The following is a 13796-nucleotide window of genomic DNA, read 5'->3' on the forward strand; positions in this document are numbered from 1 at the left end:
CAGAGCCTGCCCAGAGCCTGCCCAGAACCTGCCCAGAACCTGCCCAGAACCTGCCCAGAACCTGCCCAGAGCCTGCCCAGAACCTGCCCAGAACCTGCCCAGAGCCTGCCCAGAACCTGCCCAGAACCTGCCCAGAACCTGCCCAGAGGTCTCGCTGTGGCGGGGTCGGGAGGCCAGCCGGGAGCAGGGGGTCTGTCCCTGCTGGGGCAATGCCATGAAATCATGGATTCAGGCTGGAAAAGACCCGCAGAGAGGCGTGGGCTCAGTGTGGCTGAACCCCCCTGGGCTCGCTCCAGCGCTGTGATGGCCAGCTCGCAACAGATGCCCCGCAGCACAGCATCTCATAAAATAACTCACCAGACCTCATGCAGCTGGCAAAACACGAGAAGAGACAAGGTAACACTTAAACAGCTGCCTATAAATTAGGTAAAAATAATCAATAATACATGTAATATATTAACGGCATTTCTGTGACATGATATGGATAATATACATTAATATATAAATACCTCACAAATAATTCAGAGTGTTTCCATTTCATCAACAATCACTGGCCAATGTATTTACTTTATGGTAAGGATTATACATTTCATTATAAATGGCTTGCTGGGCATGTCAGCAACTTTTACATCTCCATTCACTTTATTATTAATGGTTTCCTGAACAGTAATGGCATAATAATGCACACAATGCAGCATGAATATTTGATGTGGCATCTATAGTCTCCCATTTATCATTTATAACAGGCTACAAAAACATTATAAAACATTTATTACAAATTTATAGATCACTTTATACTAAAACAAAGTTGTGTTATAAATACATTATTAATCCTTTATGCCATTTATAGGAATCCCTTGTAATAAGGCCTTAGCATATGTTGCTGCACAACCGTAATACGAGTGGTGTGGTGAGGAGGAAATACGGCACTGTGAGGCTGCTCCCGGGTCCTGGGTGTATTCTGTGATGGAAAGCAGAAACATCTGCACTCAAAATTAATCAGACTACCAAGGGACCGATCAAAATAAATGCTGGATTAACTCAAAGTTGGGTTTTTACCACTCACTTCCCTCAAAAAAAACACTTGCTGGAGCCCTGAAAGATGAGCTGTCCCACATTTCCGCAACACCTTTGATAAAATTGTATCATTTACAAAAAGCCTGGCTAACAATGAGCAGCCCTTCCCACTCTCACCTTAGGGCTTGATGAGAAATAAAGAAGTGCTGGGTTTAGGAAATGTGTCTGTGGAGTTTCTGTTTAGCAGTGTGCATCCCCTGCTGCGCTTCCAATCGACATAGCGCAGCACTGGGAGATGAGGAGAAGGAAATGAGGTTTGGAAATGGAGTGGTTGCCAGTTGCCAATCACACAAACACTGAAAATCAGCTCCTGAGTGCAGCTTTGACACAGCTGTACTTACCCCTTTCAGATTTAATGGCCCAGATGGGGCACAGCCCAGAGAATGAGACTTTGTTTTTTTAAAATATATTTGTTTAACGTGACAATCTGTCTTCTAACGAACCCATCTTAATGAGTCGGTGCAGTTAGTCCCTTCTCATTACCTTGTGCTTTGGGAAGGGGCAGCTGGGGCTGGGTGGCAGGGGACACAGACCCATGGAGTGGGAAGCCAGGCTGGGTTCAGAGCAGCTGTGATTTCCTGTGTATCACAGACCACCACGTTTCACCTCGTCCCTCCCTGCACTGCGCCCTGGTTTTCACTGGGACGGCTGTACCACAAATCCAGGCTTGCAGATACCAGAAGAAGAAACTATTGCTGGCTCCAAGCTGTGCATCCCAAGAGAAGGTTAGTCTGGAGGTACAGCCCTTGGTACACCAGAAGAATCAGGTCCATGTTATCCACTAAGGTGATTAAAATGACATTGCTGAAGGAGTTTACTAATACAGTAAGAGTATTACTGCTAGCCCAATAATGGCTTTCCAAAGTACAGGCAGCAGAGACTTGTGCAGTGTTAGCTGGTGATTAAGGGGAGCTCTGTGGGAGTTTACAGCTATGATGAGCCTTTAATGCACCAACAGGTAAACTAACACACACTGAGAGAGGAATGGGGCAGGAAGGGAGCAGAGCTGCCTGTGCAGCTGCCTATTACCCACAGCTGCTGTTCTCCCGGGATGTTTCTCAGGGGATGATGCTTTTAAATCCTTACTCTTGTACCTCTCCTTTCTACATCTTTTCCTTTGAGGGTGCCTTATAGGTCCTTATCCTGTTTTGCAGACCTTGTCCCCGCTCACTGAGCTTTTCCCAGAGTCCTGGGTGAGGTTTCCCACCTGTGATGCACAGCTGGCTCATGGAGCAAAGTGTGTCCTGCAGCACAGTGCCCGCTCCCCTAGCTCCCTTCCCCGGTGTGTTTGGAAGCTTGTTGGAACAGCAATCCACAGATATGGACTGATTTATTCTTCTCTACTTATAGACATTCTTCTTTCTCTTCCTCAATCCTTTTCAGCTCTCAGATACCAGACTGCACCAGACAACCGGTGCTTTCTGACACTTGCTACAACTACAAAGTGGGGATTACTTTGCCATCACCTCTTAAATTTATCCTGGTTCCCATATGCAGCAACCAATGGATTTTACCATAACTAGAGAAAAAAAAGTATCTGAATAGGCCACCCTAAAGCCCAAAAACCCTGACCAACATTTGTCAGCTTGACGACTCAAGGGCAGGAAGGGCCCGATTCCTTGTATCAGGAAATGTGGGGGTCATGAAGCTGAGAATCAAGTGATGCATTTTTTTCTTAGAGCATAACATCATAGGAAAGAATCACATCTTTAACTATTGTGAGAAATCAGCTGATCAAATTGAGCTACTTCATAATTTTGCCATGGGCTGTGTGCAGGGCTGTTCACTCCCAACAATAGGAAGTGTGTGTTGTAGCCAAGAGCTCTCATACATCCCAGTGCCAATGGCTTGGATTAAATTGAGGGATTTAAAACAAGAAGGAAAAGCCATTTGCCTCATCAGTAACATGCCTCATCAGCTCTCTCTTCCCAGAAGGCAGCCAGGCTGACTCCACAGAGATGGAAAGGCCCCAAACAGGGAAAAGAAAGCCCCAACAATTTCACAGCTACTCACGCAGAACTGCTTCACATGATACCTGCCTCCCCTCAGAATCTGACTACTTTGACCTGCAAAACTAGCAGAAAAAAGTTACTATTAAATTCAAGTCTGAACAAGAATTTCCACTTCTTCCATTCTTCCAATAAGATGAAAGAGAAATGTGAAGTTACAGGAAAAGGCACTTTGGTAAATCTCTCTGTAACACATCCCCCTGAGAAGCTCATAAATGGTAAACCTATTATCCTAAAATCTCAAAGGGCCAAAACCAGTGAGCATCAGAACAACAAGTGTCTTATCACCTAGGTATAATACAATACCACATCAAAATAGAAAGAAGTGTCTCTCCCTCGTCCCTTGTCCCTCCTACCCACCAGCCAGAAGTGGCTTTTCTGTCCCTCAATGCAGTGAAATGAGGGACAGGCTAGAGGGTGATTTCAGAAAGTTATTTCCAGGCAACAAAGATAAGAGATTGCTCACATCCTGCATCCTACACACCAGGTGATAGGAAAAATGAAAAGGGCATAAACTGCAGCCTGGTGGGTCACCAGTCCCAGGGAACTGAAAAGAGCTCTCCAAGAGGGTTGGAGGTGGTATTTATTTCATAAGGTGATCTCCCCTTGTCTTTCAAGGAGGGGAAATAGATGATGGTGATCCCCAGTCTTTGCACTGCCATGGCAGAACACTCTCTCTGGTCCTCCAGGAGCTGCAAACATCCCCATTATTATCAGAAAGCGGAAGCAAAGGTGTGTTTTGCACACCAAAACCTGTTTGGATCACACAAGTGGGTGAAGTGATCCCAGGTTTATCAAGGCACCACCATAGGAGCAGGACACACCCTGGAGAAGGAGCTGGCTTGGGCACTTTGAAATGCTGTGCCTTATCAGTAGAGCAGAGTTTAAAGCCTGTAAAACCAATAAAATTTGTTAGTGATTAACAGCGTGAACGTCCTGAAGCGAAAAAGCCCTTCATGTTTTCCAGGCCCTCTGTAGCCATGTGTAAGTGAAGTTTCCTTTTCCTGGTAGTGAGGATAAGTGAGGTCTGTGAGGCCTTGTTCTTGTTCCAAGGAGCGAAAAAACACTTGCTCATCATTCAGCTTATTTCTGAACCCTGAAATCCAGCTGGAACCTCACCTGGAGAAGAAGCCAGCCCTTACCTCAGGTTACAAACTTAACAGCAATAAAATCCTTGAGACAGAGTAATTCTAAAGGCCAGAACTTTCCACTTTTGCACTGAATTGACAGAAAAACTACAAATTGCTTTGTTTTCACCCAGACCAAACCTGAGACATTATGTGCTTTATTCTAGAGGGAGAACAGGGACTCCCCTAGGATATCTATGACAGTACAAAACTGGGACTCTCCAGTCCTGGCATAGCACTCTGTGTCCCTGTGTTGGTGCCTTGGGTGCAGAACCAGGGGATGGCCTGGTGTGGGGCACTACAAACTCTGCAAGAGAACTCATGTTAGATGTGTTTTAGGATGCCCCAAAGGGTTGAGTACCCTTAGAGGTCTCACTCCTCTCCAAAGATACAATAAAACCATATATATCACTTTAATATCATTATTGGTTTAAAAAAAAAAAAAAAAAAAAAAGAGAGAAAGGGAGGTAATGTTATTACTCTTATGGTATATTTTCCATTATTTGCATAATTGCTTAATGCTAATAAGACAATTAGCAATTCTTACAGCTTAATAATTACCCAGCAATGATTGGACTACTGTAGCTTAATTAATTTTTTAATTGTTGCTGGGGGTCTTGACATTTTTTGCCAGTATCTTCTTGTGTTAGAGATGGTGTTCCGGCAAACAGGCTGACACCAAAACACCACCAGGAGCACAGGGCAGGCAGATATGTCATTACAGAAGTCTTCTGATTTTAAAATTATGGAAGTTTCAAGCTCTATATTCTGCTACTTTAGGGACAAATTATCTAAATACAAGGACAGGCAACATCGAGAGCAGTCCACCTCAGGCAAATGTTATTCCTTTAGCAGCCAGGCTGCTAAGCTGGCATGGGGCTCACTTTGACACTCCTAAAGCTAACAAAAGTCTTACCATTTTCAGCTTTTAGCAAACAAGTCCTCAAGTTAAGTGTGAACTGTACTGTCCTGAAGTGTGGTATGGCCAGAAGAAGTTAATTGAGGGCAGGCAGAGCCAGGGTTGCAGTTGTCACTGCTGCAGGTCACAGATGAGGCTGGCTGGAGGAAGCGGATGGCAGGGCCCCAGGGAGCAGTCCTGGGAATAGACTCCACTCACAGACACGAGCTAATGGAGACAGAGTTTGCCTCTTCTTTTTTATTTTGCACAAGACTTCTTGCCTGCTGCTCCTTGCAAGGTGTGGCTTCTCTTTACCCTTTTTCATTTCCCACAGCTGGCACAACATCAGACTTTAGCCATGAAGTCCCAGTTGGTGGCTGTTACCTGCACACCTTTCCCTGCTCTTCCACTGTTGGCATAGCAGGTTGGCATTTTCCTCTGAGCTCAGTGTTGGGACTCATCCAGCTCCCCGGTGCCAAGCATGTCCCAGAGGCAATGGCCAATGAGTCAGGAACAGGCAAGCACCACCCTGGTTAGTCATGCCCTGCTCATGACCAAATTTACACGCTGCTCTAGGACACCCCTCACAGTTCCTGGGATGCACAACCTTGCCCAGAGCTGTGTCAAAAAGCCACAAACCTCCAGGGCATTGGCACATGTGAGGGGCCACAATTCCAGCCACACAGGGCCTGGCAGATGTGTGGTATGGCCCAGTTAGAGATGTCCATTTGTGCCCAGCCAAGCAGTGATGGTCCATCATGTGTATGCTGGACAAGAGCCAACCTTGCCTGAGCTGGGTGCAGCCACAGGATGAGAAACAAACCTCTGGGCAGCTTTCTCTTCCCCATCATGCCTCCCCCTACAGCTGGCAAGGGATTCCCAGTGTATCTGAGAAGACAAAAAGCCTCCCCATGAGCCAGTGTTAAATACATTCCCCAGCCCCAGACACCAGCTCTGGCAGCCCAGTGCTCTTTAGAAAGCTCTGGGTAGAAAGGATCCAAACAAGCATTTTGCACCAGTTTGGGATGCACTGCCTGTGAGGCAGATGGAAGCAGTGACTTGCACTGGTCCCATGGGCATGGCCAGGACAGACCCTGCAAACCCCCTCACCACTCCTCCTCTGATCAAGGCACAAGCTCCTGAGGACACAGAAGATGGCCCCAGCCCCAGGAGGAGCCTGGGAGAGCTGTGAAGGGTGACACTGTCAGCTGAGCCAGGGTGGGAGGAGAGGAGGTGCTCAGCCAGGCAGAGATGGAAGTTACAGAGCACAGATTACAGGCAGGCAAGTGTCAGGGCATCATACCACTGTCACCAACCTTTTGAGAGCTGTCACGGCTGCCTTCCCTGACAGCAGGGATGGGCTCCTGCCCTGAGCTGTCTCCACACAGCCAGGCACCCTCTGACAGCCCTGTTTTCAGCACTGATCTGGTTTTGATGATGTGCTTCAAGCCAAGGCAGCCTGCTTAGCTCCACTGGGTCCAAGCAGAGGATGGCAGCAGAGAAAATGCATTGTGGGAACCTTCAACACAGCAAAAAGGAGAGATCAACAAATCACAGATGATGATTTTTGTACTGGGAGATCTATGGAAGTCTCAGTTCTGCAGAGTAACTTCCACCCACATCATCTCCATTTGACTTCATTTCCTGATCTCCCAAAAGGTGATTGCTGCTGCTGCTGCTGCTAAAGAGATGCTCCTTCCAGCTTCCCAGACACATCTCTTTCCACACAGCCCTGCAAAGCCTGTCTGTTCTGGACTGAGGGGTCATGAAGTAGTTCTGCCAACATCCAAGCGTGCCCTGCTCCTGTGACCCAGGCATCCTGGAGCAGGTCTGCTCACCACAGGCATTGCAAAGCAGACACAGGACAATTTGGTACCAACCACATTGTTTGGTTTTGCCTGTAAATGTTTGTAGCTGCAGCCCCAGAGTGGAATTTCTGGAAAGCCCCAGCTGCGGAGGATCTTCACCGAAGCACAGCTATCGTGTTTGACTCACTGTCTTTGCACAATAACAGTCTTGAGACATCTTCCTTGCTCCTTGACTCAAAGTCCTTAAAAGCCCTTTTCCAGGAAGTCCCACAAGTTCCCAGCTGCTCCAGGCCCACAGCAGCACCAACAGAACTACCTCCCTGCTCTGACAAACTGAGCAGTGCCTTAATGATGTGTGATAAGGGACTAAGGTAAGGGTTCCCAGTGAGATTACTGGCTCCCCTTGGACAGGTGTTAATCCTGCTGTCACTGAGCCCCTCAGGAAACCCATTCCACTGACTTGATCTCCTTCAGCTGTTCCTCCACATAATTTATATGGAGCTAATTGCCACAGTAGTGGCTCTGGATGCAAAGCAGATGCTGCTGAGGAAAAGAGCGTGTTGTATCCATAACTGATGGCTCTAATCTCTGTTTAAAGACAAGGCTACTTAGAGTTGATGGGAGGTTCAGTTCTCCTTTTCTTCTCCATTTCTCTACAAAGAAAGCTGGAAATTCATTCCTATTTTGACACACTAGCTAAAGTGCTCAGCTGTGGTATTCCTCATGTGCAAGCACAGACAGTATTTCCCCACCCAGCCACCTATGAGGTCACAACTGTCCCTGCCATCAGCAAGGAGATATAGATAAAATTCCTCCAGGATATTTGTCTTTACTGTAGTACAGTGTTTCTCTACTAACAAGTGGAGTACCAGAGGAATAGAGACAAATGGTTATTGAGAACAAACTGGTGATTAAAATTAAGTGAAGCTGGAGAACAAGCACATGGAGCAGTTAATTTCTCTGGAGCAGGGGAAAGGAAGATTTCCTGTCCTCAAATGACAGCTGGCAAATAAACCATCACCCCTATCAGCAGGCAAGCACCAGAGAGCAGTGGTCAGAAGAGTCACTAGGAGGAACTGGCAGATCCCAGCTGCTTGTTCAAAGCCTCCACTCTGACAGTGGCCAGCTGCTGGAATGGTTGCAGATGTATCAAGAGGTTTGTTTTATTTGTTTTTAAACAAAAATTTTCCAAGGAACCTCTTAAAGGTCAGCAGCTGGTGCTGACCCAACTCATCCATGGTACCCCACTGACCCTTCCAAATCTGCTCAGTTTCTTGCATATCCTGTAAAAGGCCAAGACAGCTCTGTGAGCACTTGGCCATGGAGACAGGTCTTCCAGAGATGCTTTGTCTAGAATAACAAGAGACTGAAGAACAGGGGGAGAATGATGTCAAACTATGCCCAAGGGAGCAGAGAAAGGCACAATGGAAACAAAGATAATTTTAATTATAAAATAAAAAAAACCACCCACCCCCAGAAACCAAAATTATCTCTCCCCCTGCACAAATCTGCATGTTCTCTCCATAACAGTGAGTGCAGACACTTCAAGTGCAAGGGCCATCACTCACTCCCTTCTGCTCTCCCAGCACCTCTGCCTTCTTGGAGACACAAAAAGCCCCAAACAACAAACTGACAGCCACTGTCCCAAGACCCCATGAAGGAAGTGGTCCCTGTTTGGCACAATGTTCAGGAGATTTTTCTCCCACAATAATGGCATCTTAGCCAGCCAGATCGATCCTTGCCCCTTTCTGATCTTCAGTCAGCACCTTCTTCTTTTCCAGCACAGTCTGGCCTGCCACATCACCTCTTTGATCCTCCAGCACATGGGTTGCAATACACTGTTCTTCTTACAGGGCTGTAATGCAGCTGATGAATCCATTAAATTAACTCCTCTGGAAGTGGAACTCCCAGAAACATATGTTCATATCATGGCCTCCATGTGCAGAATCTTCAAGGCCTCTGAGATCTGAGAGCTGGTGTCGATCTGGCCGTACATGCCCACCAGGAAGGCCCTGTGCAGCAACACTGCTGCGTGCTCTGGGAAAGGGAAAGGCAGAGTGAGGACTGGCCCGAGGGCTCCACATGCAAGAGCAATCCACCAACAACCACTGGGTGAGCATTTGCAGCTGCACAAGAAATCTCTCCTTCCATAAGAACTTGCCACAATCCCCCATCTAACAGCTCTGTGGGTTTGTGATCATGTGAGAAGTCACAAATCAGAGAAAACCGTGAGTAAATCTACTTCAAAGAAACCACCCTTGTCTCTATGACAAATTCCCCCTGTAAAGCTCAGCCCAAAGCTACTTGGTATTAATGGCCTGGTTCAAACAACAGCAATCCATGGCAACTTCCCAGGGGAGCTGTTCCCAGCACAGGACCCCAGCTCTGACCCTTTTGAGGCCAACCATGCCCAGAGGTGGCTGATCTCCACCTACCTTGGCAAAGGAGGGTGTATTCAGGCAGGTTCCTCAGTGCTGTCTGCACCACCTCGAAGTCTCGGCTGCCGAGGCAGTACATGTAGGTGGGCAGGAAATCTGCAGCAATGCTGGGAGTGAAACATGACAGTGTCAGTACAGTCCAGATCAGCCAGCACAGCCTCAGTTCCAGTGGTGCTCACCTGGGGTTGTTCTGGATGGAGCGCAAAGCCAGGCTGAAGGCCAGGTTTCGGCAGGAATCCTCTGATGAACTCATCAGCTTCTGTAGGTTGGTCTGAAAGATGGACAAATGTGGTTCACAGGGCCATTCAGGGAGCACAAACTCCTCAGACTGGCATTACTCCCCCTCTACACCAATCCAGCCCAACATAAATCCAGCAGGTACTGGCTGACCCCAGAAATCCCTCTCTGTAAGACAGATTATCCTGGTTTTGATTACTTTAAAGTACCCTTCTGAAATCTTGTTTCATGTGGGACAGCTGAGTTTTCCCTAGTTTCCAGCTCATTCAACAGAGCTGGTCTGTTCTGTTCTCCCCTTGCCCTGGGAAGAGGACAGAGGTTTAATTTGTCCTCTGACATAAAGCAGATGATGGTTGAACCAGTATGCAGTGGAGGGAAACACTGTCTACCCAGAGACATTTTTCTCCTAATGTGCTGCAACAACCATCCAAAAGGCAGAAGGAGGGTAGTGCTTAAGCTGGCTGTGCAACAGACTGATGAAAAGAATCTCTTCCTTCCAGTGGAAGCTTGAGACGCCAATACTCACAGCAAAAAAGGCAAGAATTTCTGGCCTCCGTCTGGACATCTCATCAATGTCTGTCAGCACCTCCAGGATGTCTGGGAGAAGACACAGGTTGAAAAGGTGACTGAAATTCACTGATCCAACAGAGAATCTTTTCTTTTTCCCCACAAAACCAATCTCCCAAGCCATCAAGTTTTCCCACTTGCACAGAGAGGCAGTGTAATAAAGGCAGCTCTTCAAAAAGGAGAAGAGCAGGGATGTGCCATATCAACACAACCAACCTGCCCAGACAGAGGAAGGAATGCAATAGGGTGAGAGGTTTCAGTTCCAGAGCACCTTCTTCTGTAACTAAATACCTTCACAGTGTCTCTTAAAAAAACAGGGTACAGGCAGGATTTTTTTTGTCCTATTCTACATCTTGGAAGGAAAACTGTCACAACTTAGGTTTGAACACAGAACACCTGTAATTTCAGAAGACCTTTGGAGAAGATTATTGTTCCCATATGCCAGGTTAACATGGTTTTCTTCCATGAAGGCCATTTGGGAATTTCTAACAAATCCTGCTTCTCATCAGTTTGGTATTTCATTCCTATCAGCACTTCAGACCTGGCTCGAACTGCAGCTCTCCTTGATTTACTCATACTATCTCCCAAAATACTTAAAGATCCTTGAAGAGCCTCAAAGTAGAGGCCATTGAAGTACTGCTGAGCTAAGTGGTAATGGAATCATAGGAAGCCTCTGTCACAGAATCACAGGAAGTTATGGATGAGTTAATCCAAAAATGGAACAACATCCTAACTGCTGGTGACTTCCAAACACAAGATTGAAACAGGAAACCAGGCTGCTGCTGACAGATAAGTAAAAAGGTTGACAAATGTCTGCATTTGCCCTGTGTCTTTGCACAGCTCTGCAGGTCCTCACTCACCCTCCACTGTTTGGCCTCTGGAGAGCCTCTTCATATACGGGGCCATTTCAGCTGGCGTGAGGGGAGTGAAGAGGGACACACTGACCAGGGGGAGAGAGCCAGCAGCTGCTTCATCTGGGGGGAGAGAGAGAGAGCAGGGCACTCCTGACAGCCTGTGGACTGGCCAGTATTCCCTACCAGTGCACTGGTGTATCATGAGCTACCAGCAATGCTGTGGTACAATTCCTGGCTCTCACACTGCCTCTAATCTCACTGCACCTCCTGTAACCCTCTCAGCTGACACTGAGGAGGAAGCTCCACAAGCTCTTTTAATACTGAATAATTCTCCCATGCAAACTGTGCAAGCTGTAAACAGTGGAAGAATGGATGTACCCTTTGAGTCCCCCCAACAGGTCAGTCCTTAAATGTGGATTAAAAGGGCAAAATCCACGACCAGGAAACCCACCCTTGTTAAGGGCTGTTCTTCTGCTCCAGTAGGGATACCACTGGCAGGAAAACAAATTAACCCATCCCAGATACTGGTTCCCAATTGCTGAGCATACAAGTGCAATTTCCACTCTAAACATATTCAGCTGTTACAAGAACAAGCACAGTATACACCCCACAAAAACACCTATTCTCCAACACAGACTGCAGGTTCACCAGCTGGAACAACTCTTCTTCCACCCAGACTCACCATCCTTCTCTTCATCAGAGCCCCTGTCCAAGATGCCACTCTTACTAGGCAGACTCAGCCCAGCCAGGAGGGATTTCAGCATTGCTAGGTCACTGTTGTCTGATGACAGGTCACTGGGAAAAAGAGGTGGTGTGTTTGGCTTTCAATAGCAACAAGGGCATGAGCACAGATATGTGCACTGAAACAAAGAGCTTCTCAGAAGCAGAAACAAAATATTTCCTTTCTTCATAACTGGAACTCAAATGCATTTTCCCCATGTATCTGTAGGTAAGACCCTGCAGCTACTGCTCTGGGGAAAGACTCTCCAGCTGCCTCTCTGGAAATATCTCAATATAACATTTAGGCCATCATGTGAGTTAAAGTCATTATGTGACTTCCTTGGGCTCAGTTTTCACCTATAAAGAACAGATATGCTGCTCATTTCAATGGAGACTTAAGGGAGCCAAGGGTGAAAAAGTGCCATATTAGCAGCTACTCTGTCACATCCTCTTGCTGCCTTCTCTCTGAATAGCTCCTGGCAATCTGACTGTACATGGGCTAAGAGGTATAAGGAAGCTTACTGGAGTGGATCCGAGTGCTTCTGCAAGAAGGAGACAGCTGCCTGGGCATTGCACGTGATGTACTTGTGGATAAACTGAACAAACTTGCTGATGAAGGCAGCCAGGTGCCGTGAGGATTTTCTGTAGTTCTGGGAAAGGATCAAGAAGGTGAGAGTTAACCAAATAAACCCAGCAATATACTGTCCCATCCTGCACCACTGGGTACCAGGAAGCAGTTTCTTGATCTCCTGCCTCCTCTTCAAGCTCTCCAAGGTACTTAATGCACTTTTTTGTTCTTAGACATTTAGGAAGGCTTTCCCTTCAAATGAGAAGCACCAAGGTTGGCCCTGTGTTACACGAGCTTCCCCATCTAGTGGCCAGCAGCCTGCACAAGTAGGGAAGCAGGGATTTTCCTACCAGCAGCAGACGGATGAAGGACAGGAGACAGTCCCAGAGTGCCACCTGGTGCTCATTCTGGAAGACCTGCGGCTGGAGCAGCTCCAGGATCCCCAGGACGTGGATAAAGAAGGTCAAGTGGTTCTGCTGCCTGAACTCCTGGAAATTGAGGTGAACACGGCCGTGCAGCAGTGCTGCAATCATTGGCAAGTGCCTGGAACACCAAACAAGAAAATCTAGGCCTAGATCTTTCAAGAAAGTTACATGTTACCTCAGTCCTGGAAGGCAAAATCCCTTACTCTCTCAGAGTTCTGGTCTTGATCCCTATATCAATAGACTCAGCAAGCCCCATTTCCCACCCACATTCTGTTCCCTAGTCTCCAATTCCAAGATGATTTCTTGACAGACACAAGGTCTTGCCTCATTGTAAAAGCTGTAACTTTGCTGCTTTTTCCTCTTGACTTCTGTACATGAAGGTGAATTCTCTCACCACTGTTGTGATTGTTGCAAGTTTGTTCCCTTTCTAGGACAAGGGTGGATGCTTTTCAATAAGCCCCAGCCACACACAGGGAGAGAGAGGTACCTAAGGAGGAGGATGGGATGAGCCACAGCCAACTTCCTGCAGGCCATATTGGCATCCCACACGCGGCTTTCAGATGACTTAGAGTCGCTGGTGTCTGCGAGGAGGTTAATGAATCTGTGAACCAGGGCATCAAGCTGCAAGAAAAATAATGAGCAAACTGTTAAGAAGTTTAATGTACAAACCAGCCCCTGGCTCTCCAGCAGTGTTTCCCAATTCCTTTCCAGCTACACAGGGGGGTTAACAGAAATTATTTTCAGGTAGAATCTGTGAGTCGATGCAGTGTTCCAGCTGGCATGGGATCTGAAGTCCACAGTCCCTACAGACATCAAAGCAGGATCAGATGCCTGCACACTTGTGCCTTACAGAAGCCTTTGGCACACAGAAGCTTGTGGAGCTTATATTATTTTACAGAAGGACACTGCAAAATAAACCACACCGAAACTCTGCTCCTGGAGAGTGCAGGCAGGGATGGGGTAACAGAAAAGCAAAATAAAGAAACCAAAGTCACCCAGGAAGCTTTTGCCAGTCCTCACCATCTAAACTGAGCATTAAGGTAGCATCCATTCTGCATATACAACTGG

At 47.0% G+C, this 13796-nt stretch overlaps 1 protein-coding gene across 3 annotated transcripts in view; it reads right to left on the reverse strand.

Moving 5' to 3' along the window:
- Nucleotides 1-8172: 8172 nt before the first annotated feature.
- INTS1 (integrator complex subunit 1) overlaps nucleotides 8173-13796 on the reverse strand; it is a 28047-nt gene continuing 22423 nt past the window's right edge. For 2 of the 3 annotated variants that reach the window (XM_014252412.2, XM_088064009.1), the window contains exons 39-47: nucleotides 13216-13349; nucleotides 12654-12846; nucleotides 12258-12385; nucleotides 11698-11810; nucleotides 11022-11135; nucleotides 10121-10191; nucleotides 9537-9628; nucleotides 9355-9464; nucleotides 8174-8956 (exon numbers count right to left, since the gene is read on the reverse strand). In XM_014252412.2, coding sequence (XP_014107887.2) covers nucleotides 8841-8956; nucleotides 9355-9464; nucleotides 9537-9628; nucleotides 10121-10191; nucleotides 11022-11135; nucleotides 11698-11810; nucleotides 12258-12385; nucleotides 12654-12846; nucleotides 13216-13349 — 1071 coding nt within the window. In that variant the 3' untranslated portion in view covers nucleotides 8174-8840. Of the gene's footprint in view, nucleotides 8957-9354; nucleotides 9465-9536; nucleotides 9629-10120; nucleotides 10192-11021; nucleotides 11136-11697; nucleotides 11811-12257; nucleotides 12386-12653; nucleotides 12847-13215; nucleotides 13350-13796 lie in introns of all 3 variants that reach the window. The other variant, XM_088064010.1, reaches the window with a different exon arrangement.

This window comes from Pseudopodoces humilis, chromosome 18 (assembly GCF_049639895.1).
Source record: "Pseudopodoces humilis isolate 2021_Gansu_Grassland_sample_001 chromosome 18, ASM4963989v1, whole genome shotgun sequence".
NCBI classification, from domain to species: Eukaryota; Metazoa; Chordata; class Aves; order Passeriformes; family Paridae; genus Pseudopodoces; species Pseudopodoces humilis.